Source organism: Myxocyprinus asiaticus, chromosome 16 (assembly GCF_019703515.2).
Source record: "Myxocyprinus asiaticus isolate MX2 ecotype Aquarium Trade chromosome 16, UBuf_Myxa_2, whole genome shotgun sequence".
NCBI lineage: Eukaryota > Metazoa > Chordata > Actinopteri > Cypriniformes > Catostomidae > Myxocyprinus > Myxocyprinus asiaticus.
The window spans coordinates 7,241,680-7,263,023 of NC_059359.1; the positions used below are offsets into that span (position 1 = coordinate 7,241,680).

General features: G+C 37.9%; 1 protein-coding gene across 9 annotated transcripts in view; it reads right to left on the minus strand.

Moving 5' to 3' along the window:
* The window catches only part of syngap1b (synaptic Ras GTPase activating protein 1b), a 181,021-nt gene that overhangs the window by 33,099 nt on the left and 126,578 nt on the right, over positions 1–21,344 (minus strand). For all 9 annotated transcript variants that reach the window (XM_051720255.1, XM_051720253.1, XM_051720252.1 and 6 more), the window contains 11 exons: positions 18,346–18,467; positions 13,855–14,008; positions 13,532–13,630; positions 9,273–9,512; positions 8,674–9,009; positions 7,391–7,535; positions 7,123–7,267; positions 6,150–6,386; positions 4,710–4,911; positions 4,375–4,580; positions 2,013–2,226 (listed from right to left, as the gene is read on the minus strand). In XM_051720255.1, the coding sequence (XP_051576215.1) occupies positions 2,013–2,226; positions 4,375–4,580; positions 4,710–4,911; positions 6,150–6,386; positions 7,123–7,267; positions 7,391–7,535; positions 8,674–9,009; positions 9,273–9,512; positions 13,532–13,630; positions 13,855–14,008; positions 18,346–18,467 (2,100 nt within the window). The remainder of the gene's footprint in view (positions 1–2,012; positions 2,227–4,374; positions 4,581–4,709; positions 4,912–6,149; positions 6,387–7,122; positions 7,268–7,390; positions 7,536–8,673; positions 9,010–9,272; positions 9,513–13,531; positions 13,631–13,854; positions 14,009–18,345; positions 18,468–21,344) is intronic.

The window sequence follows — 21,344 nt, forward strand, 5'->3', positions numbered from 1 at the left end:
CAAATATTTATGAGATTTGTGTTAAACTAACTACAGGTCATGGTTTATTTTTCAATTGTTATTATTATGTTTATATTTACAATTGCATTTACGGTCTAATTTATACTGATAAAATTTTCCACCTGTTACCGTAGAGTGATTTTTAAGTCACTGCAAAAGTGGCCGGTGGAAGAAGCTGGAGAGAGTAAAATGTCTGGATTTATAATGACCACTTCATTCATTTGATTATATATTTTTTTATTTTGTTTGAAGTGTAATTTAAATGTAGAAATATTTTTGGTTTGATTTTCTCATGTTTCAATAAATGAAATTCAAAATCGACCGGTAGAAGTGAAGTGCGTGCCGATACAATCACTATTAATACTAGCCATGATTTGTGATCAGTAGATTAAAATGATTAATTATACTTACATTCTCTATAATTTAAATTCAAATCCTGACGAGAAGCACATTTTCCATGTGTATAAAAGGAGTGTGTCACTGTCATAGAAATTTGCCTGACATTCAACAGTTAATGCATAAAAGAATGTTAGTCCATATTTCTATTCTTCTAATTCATTGCATACAGTCCATTTACACTACCAACTTCTTATGAATGTGCTGTATTTTTTTATATCGCTGGTGCTTGACAGGGAATGGACTTTATAGTAGGATGCAGATGGGGGAAGAAACAGAGAAGAACTTTAGAATTAAATTGCGCTTGACCCAGCCAATTAGCGCATGGCACCAGCAATTTCGTCAAACTTACTTGCATGAAAATACCAAAATTCATGGCCATGCCCACTGACTTTGCGTGTATGACTTATAGCATAGCGCTGTGCTTAGTGCTAGCTCTCTTAAAATAGGGCCCATAGTCTTTTCTATAGTGGCAACATGTATTTAACCCAAACGAATTTGACACATTGTGTCATGTATATTTGGACAGATAAATGAAGCCCGACTACACATTTTAACTGTGCATGTAAATTCACTGACTATGAACTGCAGTTGTATGGAAAAGAGCTGCGTGAAGATTCTTCAATAGGTCTGTACGATTTGGACAACAAGTCATATTGTAATTATTTGGGAAAATATTGAATATTGTATTAATGTATTATAATATTGATTATTATTATTATTATTATTATACAACAATAATACATTTCTGTAATAAAATCTTAACTTGCACAGGGCATTTCTATGCGATCCAGTAAAACCAAAGATTTCTAAACCAAGCTTTTATTTTGAAGGACAACTGCATGAGTTTCTGTGTAGCTGAATTCACAACAACTGTATAATATGCTCCTTCTTTTAACATCTTCTCCTCCTCTATTCACAAATTCCCGGGGTGTATTATTTTTATATTAACTTGTAGCAGCCAAGCACATCTGTTATTCTGAGCACGAGATAGAGTCGTGAAGCACAAAACCGCTCTGTAAACACTCTTATAATATACTAGCACAATACAGACAGGACAGAGCAGTGCGCATACATTTAAAGCGAGCAATTGCAGCCCTTTGCGGTTTAATAATAGCACAAGGTCATATCGCGATTTTGATATTATTTCAATTAATTGCATAGCCCTATACTTCTAAAATTCTCCTTTAGTGTTCAACAGGGGAAAAAACAGCATACAGGTTTAGAATGACATGAGGGTGAATAAATAATCACGGAATTGTCATTTTATTGGTGAACTATTCCTTTAATTACTGAATCCCAAATGGTGATGCAAGATTAACGTAAAAAATCTCTTTCGTATGTATTGACAGCACCCACATCATCTTGTAGCCCTCTTTCGCCATGCTAGGGTGGTTTTTGACCATGCAGTGAGCAGGTCAGTGATGCATTCTTCTCCCACAGGATCAAAGCGAACCCACAGACCCTCAGAAAAGCTGCTGAAACGTGTGCTAGGGAGCGAGCTGTTATTCAAATGAGAGTTTGGACCAAACAGCACTGACCATAGTCATAAAACAATTCTAAATTACTTAAGTGGAACCCCCCAACCAAGCAGTACCATTCTTTTTGGGACTTACCTTTGGGTCTGGATCAGTAATGTCAGAACTGCTAGTACAGTATGCGGGACTGGACCGGGCCAGTGGGGGGCGGGCAACATAGAAAACGTCTTTAGATGAGGCTCGGTGAGGATGATCCCGGTCCGCAAATCCCCCCATTCCAGCCCGAGATGGAGGAGCTCCACCGCTGGACATCGCAGAGGTTGGAGAAGGCAGGCGAGTAATCTCAACTGAACTATATGAGGTGATAAAATGGGGAAATGAATCCACAATGATTTTCTCCAATATACGACGTAATACATTGATACGAAATGTTGACATGAAATGTTCACATAAGCTTAGTTTTAAAACCTAGTGAGCTGCCTTGCTGTCAGAGGTATATAATAATGAAGTACAAATACTTTGCTACTGTACTTAAGTACAGTTTTTGAATATTTCTAATTCACTTAAGTATACATTTTCTGTTGAATTTCACTTCTCCTTTTTGAAGAGAAAATTCATACTTTTACTCTGATACATTTCTCCAGACCCTTTTGCTACTTTTTTGCAACTGAACACAGCAAAAATTAACACGGCTACAAATGTAAACTGTTTACGGCTTTGTGATAGTGACGTACGATTCAAGATAAATCATTTAAGTCTAATCTTTTGATCAATACGATTCTTTTGAATCTGTCAAATTGGTTAGAAAAGTGATCTAAACAAATTATTTTGCGAATCAATTCGCAAATCTGAATAAAAATCTAAACTAGCTTTCCATGGTAATAATAAGCTGTGCCTTTATTTATGCCATTTACTTCTAGTTTTGATACTTAAGTGCATTTAATATGTTACTTTAATATTTTTATTTAAGAACAATTTTCGTCGTATGACTAATGGGTACTTCATACAACACTGCTTGATGTCTACATAGGTAGCAACCTTCTTAGGCAGGATCCTAACTGAAATGGATCATTAAAATTGATTTGAAAGGCTGCTCATGAGTTGACTGACGCTCACAGTTGATTATAATATGTTTGATGTCTGAGTCTGATGTTAGCGTGTTGCTAAGCTAACGACCTGATGCTCTAAAAAGCACAACAACAGCAACAAAAATTTTTTTTAGCACATACAAATATTGGGCGAAACATTATATTATTTATAAGTATGTATACAAGTGTGTTGATATTGACATTGTCTGCCATCTTGGATGAAACTTTTCATTCTTATCTATGAAGGATATATGCGATGCTGCCTTATTTTAGGCTAAATCGCGGTATCCTACCAGTCAAAAGATTGCACCCACTTGACTTAAATTACATAACTTCATATTTAAAAACCCTTTGGTCAAAAAACTATATTAGTTTTGTAGACAAATATAAATTGTACCTACGAATGCATTTTTTTATCACACGAAGTTAATTGTGAGAATGCCAAGAGCTGTAATCTAGAAGCTAAAATAAAATATAGTTTAGATTTGTTTTTTTAAGCAGATTTTTTTGGTCACTGTATAGTTTGCATACTTGTTTTGATGACTTTACTAAAACTGTAAAATGTGTAAAATGGTAATAATAAAGAATGAGTAGATGTGACTAAACTTTTGACTGGTAGTGTGTCTTATACAGCCACATAATTTTACTACCTACTGTATGTTTAGGAGTGTGCCGTACTTTTTCGACTCATCCCTCCTTTTCTATAAAAAAAGCAAAAATCTGGGTTCCAGTGAGGCACTTACAATGGAAGTGAATGGGGCCAATCTGTAAATGTTAAAATACACACTGTTTTAAAAGTATAGCCACTAAACATAAACAGTATGCATGTAAACATGTTTTTAGTGTGAAGAAATCACTTACTAACCTTAGTATTGTCAACAAACCCTAAAACTCTAAAATGACTGTAAAAATGACAATTTAAACAACTTTACAGCTCAAATAATACATGAGTTTTAACAGAAGAATTAATGTAAGTGCTTTTATAAAATTATAAGCTTCACATTTCTGCCTTTAAACCCTCCAAAAATTGTCCCCCATTCACTTCCATTGTAAGTGCCTCGATTTTTGCTTTTTTTAAAGAAAAGGACGGAAGAGTCAAATTGTTTTTTTCTGGTAATCAACATTATGCCACAAATGCTGTTGACTGAGCTTAACTTATTGAACCCTGAATATTCTTTTAGTTTGGATAATTATTGAATGTTAATGCTGGAAAAAAATGTCCTAAACTATGGTAACAGGGTTGCAAAAATTGCAATGGAAAATAAAATGGCTCATAAAATATCTTAAGGTTAAGCACCACATTTCACCATTTTGACCATTTATTTTATTATAATAATTTTTTTTGGTAATGATTTCACGCCCTTTTTGCACCCTTTTCTTGGAAACTGCCATATAATAACACAAGACGCTACCTGTTCAGGTCTCTCATCATAAGGTTTTGGAACTCCGATGAGACACCCCTGTTGAAGCTCGGTCTGGAGAGCAATCTGTCTGTCTGTCTCTCTGGAGGCTGTCTGTCTGTCTGGTGACTGGGCTGTCTTTGGAGATGAGGGTTACGAAGGGCCATGCTAATGTCATTGAGAAGGCGGGGCAATGGTCCGAGTTTAATGATTGCATCCTAAAATACATAGAGAGAGAGAGAGAGAGAGAGAGAGAGAGAGAGAGCAAGAGGACAAACTGATGACCAATTACAAATGTAAGTTGATAATCATAATCATCTTCTTCTAGATTATCAAACAGCAGCTACCTTACTTAGTTGTGCCATAACTTCCCATAGAAGACTGTGCAGGATTGAGAGCTCCCTTCCCAAGTCGATGTAACCCTCAAAGGCTCCTGCATTGCTCACGCTATCTAGATTGGAGATCTCGTACAGGAATTGCTGCATAGAGCCCCACTCCATCTCTAAAAACTCATTCATGAAGCACATGTACTCCTCCTTACTGCCAAACCTAAAATACAGTCAGGAATCGGTGAGAACAGAGAGTAGAATTTGGTGAATGGTACACTGCCAAAGACGATGATGGTGATAATTATGATCGTACTGATAATGAAAACAATGATTAAGTTGATCATAAACAGCAGCAGTCAAGTAGTTTGTTATAGCTTAATGGCGAAGGATCTGGGCTGAATGCCCAAAAGTCACAAACTGGAGCGTTAAATAGATCCCCTGTGTGTGTCTTTGAGCAGGACACTTCACCCCAAGTTGCTCCAAAGGGACTGTTCCTGATTTAAATGTACCATATGTAGGTTTGGATGAAAATAGTGATGATGTCTATACTGGCAATGCTGAATTTACACGTCATCTCATAATGTTAACCAACAACAGACCAATCAGCTGTAAGATTAATTCTACACTTAAGCAACAGTAACTTACTTTATTTTTTTAAAATAAAGTCTTAAAATCAATGTACTATTATAATTTACTTTTGCTATTAAGGAATAATTTCACTGTTATTGTTTTAGTATTGCTACCGGATGCACCGATATCAACATTTTGGCAGATATAGATACCGATTTTACCAAAAAACTATTGGCCGATACTGATATTTTGCCACTTATCTTATTTTGTCACCAGATCATTGTTTTGCTCAGGAATTATGTTTTAAAAATGTACAAAGAGGTACAAAAGCTTTTATCAGCGGCTGATACATCGGTGCATCCCTAGCTACAGTTAAAATACAACAACAACCACTAAGTCACAAAAAAAAAAAAAAAACATGGTGATTGCTTTTTGAATCCTCAGAGATTAATGATGTATTTTCTTTTTTCCTCCTTGAACGTAATTTTAGGAAGCCACTGATTATAAAAATCTTGACTTTTTTGTTTTGGGGTGGCTTGAGCTTTTTATATATATATATATATATATATATATATATATATATATATATATATATATATATATATATATATTTTGTTTTGGGGTGAATTTTGTGACTTCAGAAAACAGTGGAAGACTTGATTTTTAAACACATTTTGCTTTGAGGTGACTATTGTGTGACTTCAGAAAGCTGTGACATTCAATATGCAATTTTTTACCCACCAAAACTGTTGTTGTGATAGAGTTCAGAGTGCCCGATATTGTTATGTATAGTTTTGTACCATTACAAATATTAGTAGTATTCTCAAAGTAATCTCAGTATTCATATAGCAAACATTACGACATTACGAAAAAAATGTGTGAACTGACTTTGAGAAGTTTGCCAGGTTCTGCACCACTTTGGCTATGAGAGTGAGTGTACGTGAAGTCTGTTCATCTGGATATTCCTGCGTCAGGTTGAATAAGGATGGAGACATGACAGCTGGACACAGGAACCGCAGAAAGAGGGAACCGCTGATGAGTCGATCTGCAATGTCCTCTCGTCCCCTCTCTGCGCATCGAACGCGCCAGGACGCAAACACCTCTTTCAGTTCTCTTGGAAACGCACTGGGAAGAACAAAGTAAATGTCTTATTTCCATTAGCGTTTACTAAATTTACAGTCACTCTGCATAAGAAGAATTTGACTTTCTTAAAGGCATAGTTCACCCAAAAATTATTTTCATCATCAGTCATCATTTAATCATAATTTAATCTGTCTCTCATGATGTTCCAAACTAGTATGACTTGCTTTCTTCTGTGGAACAAAAATGGAGATGTTAGGCAAAATGACACAGTCACTTTCATAGTATGGGGGGAAAAACAGGGGGTTCCAACATGGAAAAATGTTAGGGACATGCAATGAAAGTGAATGGTGACTGAGGCTAATATTCTGCTTAACATCTCCGTTTGTGTTCCACAATAAAGAAAGAATAAAGAAAGTAATTTGGGTTTGGAACTACAAGAAGGTGAGTAAATGATGACAGAACCTTTTGGGTGAACTATGCCTTTCAAAAAATTAACATTGAGTTCTTGCATCCGTCTGCACCATTTAAAAAAAAAAAAAGTCCTATGTTAACGTGCCCTAAATGGATGTTTTTGACCATTGCGATATACTGTTTATTTGGTATCTCATGCCATGAGTTCTGCATTTTTAAAATGCAGCATCATATTAAATTTTTTTTTAATAACGTGTCTCAAGACACCTGTGTTTTGTTTTGCCTTTTTAATGCAAGAACAGTCCTGTGTGAACAGCCCCTAAGACTAGCTTCTCAGGTTTACCATATGTTGGTGTAAATAACTAACCAATGAGAATTGACGATTTTGCAGAGTGCAAGCTCACAGCACATCCGGAGGTTGGCTTGATGTTCGGGCAGTACAGAAGGTGGAGTTCTCATTGGGTCAACTTCACAGTTCTCCTCTGATTCATACAGGGCTCGGATAAAATCACCTGAATACAAACAGCCATCAATGTGTGACCATACTGTAACATTTCTGAGTTCAAATCTCACAAAACAATCTCAAAATCAGTGAGGCACTTTCTTGACTATCTAATGATGTATAAAATTGTTACCTAAAACGTCTTTGAGGTACTTGTGTCCAATGAGTTTGAGGTACTCTTCTATGGCTTTGGTGGCCAATGTGTTCTCTCTGAAGATAAGGTGCTCTCGGTCATTGAATCTATCCACCTCACACATTGCCATATCGGAAAGAAAGTCCTAGTGTAGAGCAAGATAAGAGACAGCTGTAATCACTACACAAATGACTTGCTTATAATCAAACTAAATGGCTCTGTTCCAAAACAGAGTGAGCTGCCTGCTGACTTCATAGGCAGCTGTCTTTTGGCTGCATCCTAACATCATAAATGACTGATTTGGTACGCACTACATAGGCAGTAGCATTTGCACACTACACAAATAGCATTCCCCACGGGAGACTAGACTAGAATGTTAGAATGATGCTAAGAAAATGTGATACTGTAATAAACATAAAAGTACAAAGCACACACAAATATTGTGTAAAATACTCAACTATTTTATAAGTGATGTAAATTTAACATACTAATTTAGTATAATTAATGATAGAAAAAAATTTCACCCATGCGCTACTACTGTCAATGCGCCAGACTTTGTCCACTATCCCGAATTAGATGGGACATCTCGTATTTTGGGTGTACGGGATGCCTATCTTGCCTATTGGCGAAATATAGGAAGGCATTATGTCCACCATTTTTCTGCTTCAATACGGGTCAGACAGCAAAACGCTGGAAGCAGACCCCTGTCTCTATTCAAGCGCTCTAAATGCTGAAGCGTCCCATGATCACGTGGCAACCCTATGCCTCACCAACCCACACTTTCCAAGAGCAGACTCTCTACATCCAGTGATAAGCTTATACATAATGATAATGAAATAAAAAACAAACAAACAATTTATTCACTTCTAAAGCCACTATTTGTCTTCATTTCTGGGATTTTCTTAGCAAATATGCATATACTGTATGTGATTAATTTGATTTATTATTTATTCATGCAGTTCATTCAAGTAATGGAACTGACAGCCCTAATATCTATGAATACTGTTTCAGTATTGATTAATATAATATATATATATATATATATATATATATATATATATATATAATATACATATAAATATATATTTTATATATAGCCAAAATAAGGTATCTTAGGATGCAGTATAATTAAGTTATAATAATTAAGCATAGTCAACCATTTAGAATGGCCATTGCATGGCACGCCAACGTAGCCTTGAGGTTTTGCTCACTTCAGCTCACTAGGTTTTGGAATGGAGCACATACATAACAAACAAACAGAGATTATTCAAAAGAGGTCTCACCTTGGCCTTCCCTGTGCTCTGCAGGATGTGTACTAGTGCACAGGCCACTTCCTCTTTACTCTTGACACTCAGTAATGGTTCCAGAACCGCGCACAGCGTTCGGTAGTTGTTGGTTACATACTCTGCAAACTCTTTATAAAGCTCCATGGGTAGAATGCTCATAGTCTGAAAGCGTGACTTGAGTCGTAAGGAGGCGTTGATGATTTTGCCCCCTCCCACACCCCCACCCTTGGCCAGGACGCTGGGCTGAATGACTGGGTACCACTGCTCCACAAACTGGCGACCGGTGATGCTGGAAATGGGGATACTTACCAAGCCTAAATATGTGCTCTTCTCCTGGTATGATTATAGAAATTGACCAAAAATTGTTATCAGTGACCTTAAAATAGCAGGATGCACCCAAAGACACTTCTATAATGCAATAAGATTATTATTTTAATTTTCTAATTGAAAAAAAAAAAAAAAGAAAAAAATTTCCATTACAAATGATATTATTAGCTTAAAATATGAATGAAAAGTATAACTGAAAAATTTACATAAATTTCAGAATTTCACAGAAGCCCATTACCCCCACCCAGCATAAGGTAGGTTGTCTTTACCTTGCGTCTTTTCTTGTCGGTCTCTTTATAAAGATGAAGGCGGAGGTTGCGGACAGCTGGCAGGTTGTTGAATTCAAAGTGCTCACCCCAGAACACAGTATCGGTTCGGGGTTTGCTGGTGGTACGGGCGTACAGCATGTCATCCAAGCACAGTTCACAATAATAGCGCTTTTTGGGCGGGAGTTCTCTGGCCTCGATGATCCACAGCTTCAAAACATTGTCGACGCGACGACTGTTGTCCTGAGTAAGAGAAAATCAGATGGTAAGGTAGCACTAATGCTAACAAAAACATATTAGCATCATAATACATCTGGTGGACCCAGAAAGTAGTTGGACACTTTTGGCACATCTACAAACAAATGATGCTAGAGCTTTCCTCAGAACTAACTTTACTTTTCCTGAGCCATTTTTGCAATTTCTTTTAACCAATAAGGTGATTTTTGTATGAAGTCAGTTCCCCTCAAGTTCACAGAGGTGCCCTAGCAGCCACAGTTATCACACATATAATTCATCACATTATCTATGGACATCGTTCACTAACGTTTGACAACAAGAAAGTGTCCAAATACATTTTGTCTTCATTTTGAACAATTGTTCTTCATTCAAAATCTACCAAACTGCCTTTTGTGAAATTTTGCATGAAAAGTGTGCTTTTGCTATGTTTCTTTAAAATAAAAAGCCACTTGGTTTGATATTTTATTATCTAATGCAGAGTTTTCAAACTTTTAGTCATCAAGGACCGCCAAATATGATGATCCCCTTGCAAAGGACCCCTTCCTAAAACATAAAGCTATTAATTTTAATGTATAAAGTCCAATTATTACTGTGTGATAAAAATAGTGTGATTTTATGAACAACACGTTATTTTCAAAAGACTAACATCATAAATATTGCTTTACAACCCCCTGTTAGCAAGCTAAAGGTGATAGTCTCAGGGAGAAACTCCCTAGAAAGACACAACACAAGTGTAATCTATTCTCAAAAGTATGTATATTGTATATATATTATGAAACTACAGTACTGTGTTTCACAAAAGTATTTGTCTTAAGATGGTTATTTATATCTTCAGCTTTAGTGTGTCAATAGGAAATATAAATGTTAGACTCCCAAACATTACTTTTGCTAATATAAAAAATTAGAATAGAAGAACAGGGAGCCCTGCAACAGATGTCATGGCCCCCACAAAGCTCCCCACTGAACATCATGTTAGTCTGAGATTACATAAAGAGACAGAAGCAATTGAGACAGCCTAAACAGATAGAAGAACTGTTGCAAATTCTCCAAGAAGCTTGGAACATTCTATCTGCCAGCAACCAAGAAAAACTGTGTCCAGGTGTAGCTAGGAGAATTGGTGCCATTTTGAAGGCAAAGGTGGTCACACCAAATATTGATTTAGCTTTTTTTATGTTTACTGGACTTTGTATGACATTAAGTGATAAATTAAAACTATTTATGTAATTATTTTTGAAGACATCCTCACTATGCAACATTTTTCACAAGTGCCTAAAACTTTTGCACAGTACTGTATGTGTAGATTTGTTTTTATTTATTAATGTCAAAAACTATAGCTGTCAATAAAATGAAGTAATCATGGATTTTCGACCAGTCTTTAGAAAGCAGAATGAAACAGAAATTTTGTCAAATGTTAACCTATTTTTATAAATTCTTTGCTATTATTTTCTCTTTCCCTTTGCGGCCCTCTAGTGGTCCCCGGACCCCTGTTTGAAAACCCCTGATCTAATGCAATAACAAGATATTAAGTGTGGCTTAATTATCCATAAACTTTTAGGGGCCACTGTAAACCAAAGGTGAGGACCTTTGGATAACCTTCAATGTACAATGAAAATAATTCTGAAAAGACAGGACAGATGGCAGGTTTAATGGTGGCAGAGCTTTAGAAGAGAATATGATATTTGAAATCATACTGTGAGGCTAAAGTGCTGCAGTGGTTATAAAGAATGAGTCATTTATACTGAGTGTCCAATGGAACACTCATTTTCTACTGACAATTATAGTTTAGCTGAATATAGCTTCAAAAAACAGATTACACAAGCTTCAGCCCTTTCAAAAAACTACTTTGGCAGTACCATGGCAAAGTGATGGTATTAGATGTTAATACCATGGGCCTTTGATATATACCATAGTATTGAATGATTACTGTGGATGTGAGGGCATGGTCAAGCGCCCGTCTGGGGAGAGAGAAAGCAGTAAGGACATCCACCTGAGAAGAATTGTGTCTAATAACCGTTTCCATGTTCACAGTGAGTCGGGGTAGATAAAAGACGGCCCAGTCCACTGAAAGGGAGCCCAGCTGAGAAGCTGTTTGTGTGTTGGCCGCTGCCATGTTTCAACCTTTGAGTGTTTAAACTGAAGCTTCACCGTTGCGCTTTAAGCGAATGTGTTTATTTTCTATTAATAAAAAGTGACATTCCTGAGTTGGAATCACCGTGTCCCACTTCCTCCTTTTGATCCAAATACGAACATCTGTAACACTGGTGCTGAAACCCGGAATAAGGAGGAAGGTACGCTGCTACGCAGTTCTGATTCCTCGCCAACATCCACCAGGCTCAACACCAGGCCCTCATGGATCTGCGGGCAGAGCAGCAACAGCGCTTCAAGGCGCTGCTTCGAGGCCAATAAGAGGACAGACGGGCGTTGCTGTCTTGGTACCCCAGGTGGGGGTGCACGCCACAATCCCGGCAGCAGCGAACCCCCATGTGACGCTGGCGAAGATGGGGGCGAAAGATGACCCGGAGGCCTTTCTGGAGCTCTTCGAGCACACGGCAGCGGCCAACACACAAACAGCTTCTCAGCTGGGCTTTCTCTCTCCCTTTTGGTGGACTGGGCTGTCTTTTATCTCCCCCGACTCTCACTGTGAACATGGAAATGGTAATTAGTCACAATTCATCTCAGGTGGATGTCCTTACCGCTTTCTCTCTCCTCAGATGGGCGCTTGACCAAGCCCTCACCTCCACAATTACCTTATTCATATACCATGGTATATACAGTACATGGTACTTCAAGGGACTTACGGTATATAGCCAGAACTTAGACTACGAAATAAAGTCTGATCCACTTTACAGCTTATACCGAAGAAAAGCCCACTGAAACAGGAAAAGACGTTCTGACTGACATGTAAAGCTGCCAATCACAGTTGTTGTGTTTTTAAATGCAGTTTAGGGGCGAGTTTATCTGAAATAGGTCATACCACAATAATAGACTGGCATGGAAAAAATAATTCAAATAATGTTGCTGCTTTTGCATTCTTTTTGAAGCTTGAAAGCTTTGTCATTAGAAAGGATCAGCCAGTAGATTAGTAGTTCCAGTAGTTCCACAGAAAAAAAAAAGCAAGTCATATGGGTTTGGGTGAACTACTAATCCTTCAATTCAGGCAGTCTGATTGGAGCTTGCAATTTCACAAATGCTATCCAGTTTTGTATGCACTATGCATCAGATGTGGTCTACTCTGTGGGTGTACAGTATGAGGCTGAGACCTCTTTAAAAAACACCATGGTATTTCCATGGTACATGTCACTAAAACAAAACAAAACATGGCACTACCATGGTGCCATATGTTCAAAAAACTTTTATGTAAAGTCACAATTTTCAAAACTAAGTGAGCGCTTGCTTGGTTTGCCATCAATTAATCAGTGATGCACATCTGTGGCTTTTTCCATCACTGTGAAAACTTCAAGTAATCAGCTAAAAAACAGAACTAATGAGCACCCTTGGTTTGTTCTCCTATGTTGCAACATTGACAACGCATCTGCTGCAGGACTGATTTTTGGAAGCCTGTGTCACGTTTTCCACACATAACGATTCAGCCCAAACTCCTGCTGCCTGAACATCTGGACAAGTCAATCCATATCGCTCATTTCACCAAGTCAGTGTTTAATGCTCAGAACTCTCACAAAACACACAGATAATAGACATCTGCAAGAGAATCCGGTAGTCTGCATGGCCTTTGGGATCCATCTTGAAAATGGCAAATTAAAAATGGAAGAGTTTTGCAAAAAATTGGGTGTCATTATTGGACAGAACAGCACATGGAAGCTGTTTCACATTCACTCGGGAATAGGGATGTCAAAACTACTGGTACTTTGGCACCAAGTAAATAAAAAATAAAAGCAATTGTTCAAACAAATTCAAAGATGGAAATTAGAGGGGAGGTTGTTACTGAACTAGACTGATGCAGTCACAAAAGAAGAGAAAATAAGGAAATAAAGCACTTTTCTTTTCTTATTCTTCTTTCCACTCACTTTATTTGGTTTGACAGCTCTCTGTAGATTCTCTATCCATTTGTCTCGCTCTGCAGCTGACCGACAGGCAAAACACTTTGTTCCTGAAGCAGTTGTCACCTAAGGAAAGAAAAAATGAGTTTCAATATTTCAACCATCAGTGTAATAAGAAAGAGCAGATCACAAATTTCCAGAGGGCAGAATGGCTCCAAACAGGAAGTAATTTTGAGAGATAAAATACATGTATTAAATGCTTCAAGGTAAAAGAGCACAAGCTTTTGGAACAGAGCCTAAGTCTATAGTTTTCTATAGATCCCGGGGAGGTCAAGAAAATCTCACGCTACCTCAAAGCAGTATTCCTGTCCCAGTATACTGGAGTGAACAGGCTTGATGATGGCATCTTCATCAAGTGTTAAATCCAAAGCCTCGGCCGCACTGCTTGGAGACAGCAAAGACTCATGGGAGTGTGATTCCTTGAAGCTCTGCATCAGACGAGTCCTGTAAAGAGCAAAAACAACATGACTGAAAGACCTTATCACAAAGGAGCACAAAGCACATAATTACATCCATAGTCCAAACTAGTTTTTAGACAAGTTTTTAATACCCTTTTCTTCCAATGTGGAATGCCCAATTCCCACTACTTGGTAGGTCCTCGTGATGGCGTGGTTACTCACCTCAATCCAGGTGGTGGAGGACAAGTCTCAGTTGCCTCCGTTTCTGAGACCGTCAATACGCGCATCTTATCATGTGGCTCGCTGTGCATGACACCGCGGAGACTCACAGCATGTGGAGGCTCATGCTACTCTCTGCGATCCACACACAACTTACCATGCGCCCCATTGAGAGCGAGAACCCCTAATCGCGACCACAAGGAGGTCACCCCATGTGACTCTGCCCTCCCTAGCAACCAGGCCAATTAGGTTGCTTAGGAGACCTGGCTGGAGTCACTCAGCACGTGCTGGATTCGAACTCGTGACTCCAGGGGTGGTAGTCAGCGTCAATCCTCGCTGAGCTACCCAGGCCCTCAAATTATCCCTTTAACTTTTTGCCACACCTGCCAATGGCAGGGGAATTGGGAAAATGTACTGCTCACAAATATTTCTTACTAGACTAGACTTATAGACTAGACAATAAAGTTGATTACCACCAAAAATTATTTTAAAAAAATACTGGTATTTATTTACCAAGTAAATAAAAAAAATACAAATAATTAACAATACCAGAAATGCCGAAACACAACCGTACTAATATTCAGTACAAAATAGATCTTTAAAGCCAGAACAAATAAATGTATATATTTGCATAAATGTTTAAGAGAAAGCTTCTAATCAGTCTCGGTCCAAATATAGCTGAAAAGCTAGCATAATTACATCACACACCTTCACCTGTACTGTAACTTCAAACATAAACACAAGCACGCACACACATTCACTTTGCAGTTTAGAGCCACGAACACTTGAAAGAGCTGAAAAGAATATTGTCAAGCTTATCGAGAAGTATAATTACATAAATAACAACTGAGAAAAAGTATGATAAATTCTTTCATCCCTACTAGTGATGTATCGCTTCCCTGTGTCTTCTCAGAATCAGTGTGTATGTATACATTCAGCCTCACAGCGTTAAATACATACAGTGTGGGGGAGAGAGAGACACACACACAGAGAGAGATGGAGGTATAAAAATAGACCCAAAGGAGTGAGTCAGTATGAAAGAAATGATGGAGGGATAGTGGGGGAGGGAGAGAGAGATATTTCTCATAGGAAAACAAAATGTTATGTAAACCATGGTAACTGAAAAAAAGGAAGACGGTGACAGACAGACACACAGACACCATAAGGGGAGATGAATATGCATACTTCCATGCTACTGTACATAGTACCCATAGAGCAGTACGTCAAATGAGTAAGATGTCAGAATACTCAGTATTCATGTTCCAGTAGGCGAACAATTTCTGGATGACGTATTGCATTTGCTGAGATTCTGAATTGTGCAACCAGTGGACACTTTGCTGTCTGAGCCATCCGTTTTGAAAATTTGAAATAAAAAATGGCAGAAAACCATGAGCTGGGTGGCTCTTTTCAAGTTTACTCTAAGTACTATAGGTAGCAAGAAAGTTGTTCTTTATGGTTCAATTGTACTTGTTTTGCAACATCGAAGTAAATTTTATCGCAGTTGTTGTCACTGTGTCAAAAGACAGTATGAACTTGCCGATGCAATATGTCCCGGAATGTCTTTATACTACGCACCTGCACACCTAAAGAACATACTTCATCAGTGGTTTAGCAGTAAATTCTTCATCGAATTCAATACATGCTATGAAAGTACAGGAATTCGGATGCAGCTATAAAATTTTATACAGCAGCTATAAAAGGAAAATTGTTATTTCTGTCATCATTTACCCACTCCCTTTGTTGAAAAACCTCTTCGAAACCAATGTACAGAAGTGCTTGACCGACTGAACAGATATGAAAAATAAGCAGAAATGATTAAGTTCAGGCATGAATCTCTGAAAGGTTCAAGCTGATTCTTTGAACTGGTTATCTGTTAGCCAATCAGCTCACTCACATGTAATATGTCAAGCCAATCGGCTCACATAGTGTAAGATGACATGTTCTTTGATGAGTAATCGCATAGCCAATCAACTTGCGTACTCTCTCTTTGCATAACATTAAAATTTTCTCAGTTTGCAAGTAAGAGCACTGCGAGTTTTCCCTGAAACCCTCCTCCTCCCCAGCTCCACAGTCTAGATCCTCTCCATGGGGATTGTATTTATTGAAACTGTGGAGGATGAGAGTTTAAGGGACTTAATTCCCATTGCAATGAATATGCAACCTTTGTGGGGACTAGCTCTTTCAATTAGTCAAACTCTCACTAAGACTTTAGGAAACATTTAATGTTACTTGAATTGGTGCTATTTTAGTGCATTTCTATCATTATACTGTGAAAGGATTTGTTTGGAAAATGTTAATAAAGCATTATATTGTTATATATTGTTTTGTTTTCTTTCCTAAGAAGGAAAGAAATCCATTTTGACAGGACAAGAAGTATATTCAGAATCAAATTTCAGCACTTTCAAAATCTGCAATTAATTGCGAATAACTACAAATAATTATGCGATTAATCGCTATTAAGAATTAATCAACTGACAGCATTAGTAAAAATGAAACTCAGCAGAAGTTATGCTTTTCAGTGAGACACTGTAAATTGCACAAAAATTCTGCACCCCATGCTGTCATTCCAGCTTGTTAGTATCCAACTGAGCATTACACGACAATCCAGCTCACAACAATTCCAGTCAAGGGCTGAATCAAATGATAATGTGAAAGTGAAGTTGTCTGTTTGAATTACTTGCAACAACGACAGCACAGTCTGTTGTTCAAAGCCAGTTTAAAACTATATTTTTAAAAGGGGGAAATACACTATATTGCCAAAAGTATTCGCTCACTCATCCAAATAATTGAATTCAGGTGTTCCAATCACTTCCATGGCCACAGGTGTATAAAATGAAGCACCTAGGCATGCAGACTGCTTCTACAAACATTTGTGAAAGAATGGGCCGCTCTCAGGAGCTCAGTGAATTCCAGCGTGGTACTGTGATAGGATGCCACCTGTGCAACAAGTCCAGTCGTGAAATTTCCCCGCTACTAAATATTCCACAGTCAACTGTCAGTGGTATTATAACAAAGTGGAAGCGATTGGGAATGACAGCAACTCAGCCACGAAGTGGTAGGCCACGTAAAATGACAGAGCGGGGTCAGCGGATGCTGAGGCGCATAGTGCGCAGATGTCGCCAACTTTCTGCAGAGTCAATCGCTACAGACCTCCAAAGTTCATGTGGCCTTCAGATTAGCTCAAGAACAGTGCGTAGAGAGCTTCATGGAATGGGTTTCCATGGCCGAGCAGCTGCATCCAAGCCATACATCACCAAGTGCAATGCAAAGCGTCGGATGCAGTGGTGTAAAGCACACCGCCACTGGACTCTAGAGCAGCGGGGACGCGTTCTCTGGAGTGACGAATCGCGCTTCTCCATCTGGCAATCTGATGGACGAGTCTGGGTTTGGCAGTTGCCAGGAGAACGGTACTTGTCTGACTGCATTGTGCCAACTGTGAAGTTTGGTGGAGGGGAGATTATGGTGTGGGGTTGTTTTCAGGAGCTGGGCTTGGCCCCTTAGTTCCAGTGAAAGGAACTCTGAATGCTTCAGCATACCAAGAGATTTTGATCAATTCCATGCTCCCAACTTTGTGGGAACAGTTTGGGGATTGCCCCTTCCTGTTCCAACATGACTGCGCACCAGTGCACAAAGCAAGGTCCATAAAGACATGGATGAGCGAGTTTGGTGTGGAAGAACTTGACTGGCCTGCACAGAGTCCTGACCTCAACCCGATAGAGCACCTTTGGGATGAATTAGAGCGAAGACTGCGAGCCAGGCCTTCTCGTCCAACATCAGTGTCTGACCTCACAAATGCACTTCTGGAAGAATGGTCAAAAATTCCCATAAACACACTCCTAAACCTTGTGGAAAGCCTTCCCAGAAGAGTTGAAGCTGTTATAGCTGCAAAGGGTGGGCCGACGTCATATTAAACTCTATGGATTAAGAATGGGATGTCACTTAAGTTCATATGCGTCTAAAGGCAGATGAGCGAATACTTTTGGCAATATAGTGTATGTTAACTATCAGATTATATAATTTATACTTAAATCAGACAAGTACATTCTGGCACAAAAACAATACAATGAACCTCTGAAGTGAAACATCATGGCAGCATTTGTCTGTATCTCAAAACAATCAATCACAGTTTAGTATGCGTGTATGGGAAGAGAGTTCGGACAGTACCGGTCCTGGTCGGCGCTGCGGAAACGAGGGAGGATCATTTGGCGGAAGCTACTGGTTCGGTCCAGTTTGGGCTGACTCTTGGCCCGCTTAATGGACCCCTTCAGTCTTCTACTGAGGAAACTCTGAGGAAATGAACAGACTCACAATTAATATGCATGACATAATAATATCACAGACAACAAAACAAAGGAATGCATCTTTTGGATTGCATAGTCAGATATTTAAAATCCTCCCTGCTAAAAAGACCAGTTTAACCAGCAAGGGCGTAGCCCCACACTCTTTAAAAAGGTGAATTTTGTCCCCCGCACTTTTCCAAGCTAAACCCATACCGAGTCCAAATGGTGGATTTGTATACAGTATTCTTTGCATTTTGTTACTTTGGGCTGATTGAGCGACCATCAAGCCAATCATTGGTGAGTTTCATGAGCCGAAACAACCCTTACGTAATAGGCCGTCAGTCAGACATTCTAATCAACACGGCTCAGTTCATTTCTACAAAGTTGCTTTCAACAATGATCATTTATCCATGTTTTGATGTTGAGCTAAATTAATAATCTAGAGATGAGGAACATACAAACGAGAGTTATTTATCTGCATATTGTTCTTGACTGGCAGCATTACGTGAAATGCTCTGCAGAAAAATAACAAAGGACAATCCTTCTTTAAAGCACACATTGTAAGTGGAGTTTATATCAGCATATGAGTCTTCATTAAGTTATTCTTTTACATTATGTTTGTGAGGTAAAAGTTTGATCGGTTGTTTTTGCAATACAAGCAGATTATTAGATCTGTGTTAAATATGTAATGCTATTTTTAATATCAGCGTGAATAGATATGTAGACATGCTTTTTTTATACATGAAAACATACGGACGTTATTGAAACTCACTATAATTATTGTAAGACTATTATTGTTGTCTTTTGATAAAAGTCCTGCTCAGCAGCTCACAAACTGTAGGGAAATGATAGATTTGCTTTGTTCTTATAATGCCTAAAACCTCTCCTAAAGTATCTTTGTAGATCTGTAGACATACAAATTTCAGACAACGCAAAGGATTAAAATTTTCATTTGATTAATGATTCAGTGACTAACTCATTTCACACAAGACACTCATTTGTCACCACCTTCTGGCATCACCTGAAATGGTCACCGAATCATTGGATATGAACGAATGTTGGTGAATGTAGTCAAAACACTCGAGTCACTTGGATACATTTAAATCCCACAATGAAAAAATAAATTGCACATGCACAATTGTCATTATTGTAATTAATTAAATAATTTATTCAGGATCAGCTTGTGCTCAGTCTTTTATTGTCATGTGTGAAACAGAAGCAAGTGCTCCACAAGATGCCCTTTATTTCTGCAGCTAATTGTGTGGAATTTTGCAACTATTTTGCAATACTTTAATATTTAAAATACTACAAACATTAAAAGTAAATAATACATATATATTAATATAATACTTATATCATACATATATAGTGTAACATATTAATACTGCACTGTAAGTGTTGGGTCTGTGCGAGCCACCTACTGACATCTGTGTCCCCCTCCCACTTTTAAAATGACTGCTACGCCCCTGTTGACCAGCATGCAGTTCCCATGCTGGTCTAGGCTGGTTTATGCTGGCTAGTGATGATTTGGTGCTGGTCTAGCTGGTTGACCAGCATGGTCTTTAAGATGAAGCTGGTTAAGCTGGGGGACCAGCAACCAAAACACAACATAATCTGCTGAAATTGCACTATTAAAAGTTTCTATCTAAAGATGAAGAGTGTAATTTCTGCGACACTAGTGGCACTCAAATGAATAGCAAACAGGTTGTCTCACCCGAAACTCATGCCATTAACAGAAGCTGACATTTCGGAGCACTCAAACAAACAATAATTATGTTCAGAAAGGAATACAACCATGCTGCTTACTGCATACTGGTCATTATATATTGTAAATGGCATACTAATATTTGCATAAAATAGTATGCGAAACAGAATCCATTATGCGACAATAAACGTTTCAAAGAGTAGCATGTTACATTTTCACATGACTTAACTATGTTGCATTTCTAATCATCCAGTTACCATCTTGAAAATAATTCTACATATTTTGCATGTTTAATCCAAGTTTGTGTGATAATGTCTTAACTTTTGCTCAAATTATGAGGATGGCTTGCTTCTAGTTGTCTCTGCATGTAAAACTCGGATATGAGAAATTATTGTAACAACCAAAAAATTACACACTTCATCTTCAGCAAAACATTTGTTGAAATGTCCAACCAAAAATTCTTTAAAAAATGATTTAAAAAATAAACACAAAAAAATACAAATTGAGTCAAGATTTAAAAAACTAATTAACGTATTTTACAAATAATTATTAAAGTGAATTACTTACCAGGATTATTATTATATTATCAGATAACTGTTATAACAAATTAGATTAGCTGATGTAAAATCCTTGTAACTAACCGAAATGATATTCAGTGCATGTGATAAAACACTTGGGCAATGTTGCGCTTTCCACAGTCAACCAATAGTGGGAAGTGTTGCTTTATAAATATTTCTTGTCGCCTACAGTAAGAACAGACCGATAACAGCAGGCAAGAGATTCACACACTTCAGAATGGTAAAAAACACTCTGGTCCTAATTCTTTCACAAGAAATGCAATCTCATATACAACCTCAAAATACACAGTTTTTGCAGGAAAATGAAGACACAAGCCACCATCAGAAGAATGTTAAGACTCAGCAAATGAAGCTGTGAAAACACTATTGCCTGCGATAATTGTATTGCTTGTAATTATTCATATTCATCAGACAGTCTGCTTGGGGTTTGTTCTAAACCCCTAACCCTAAGTATTGAATTTGTGCAATTAATTCAGCCCGAAACAGAAATAGTTCACCTAAAAATGAAAATTCTTTCATAATTTACTCACCCTCATTCCATCCCAGATATGTATGCCTTTCTTTCTTTTGCAGAGTACAAATGAAAAATTTTAGAAGAAT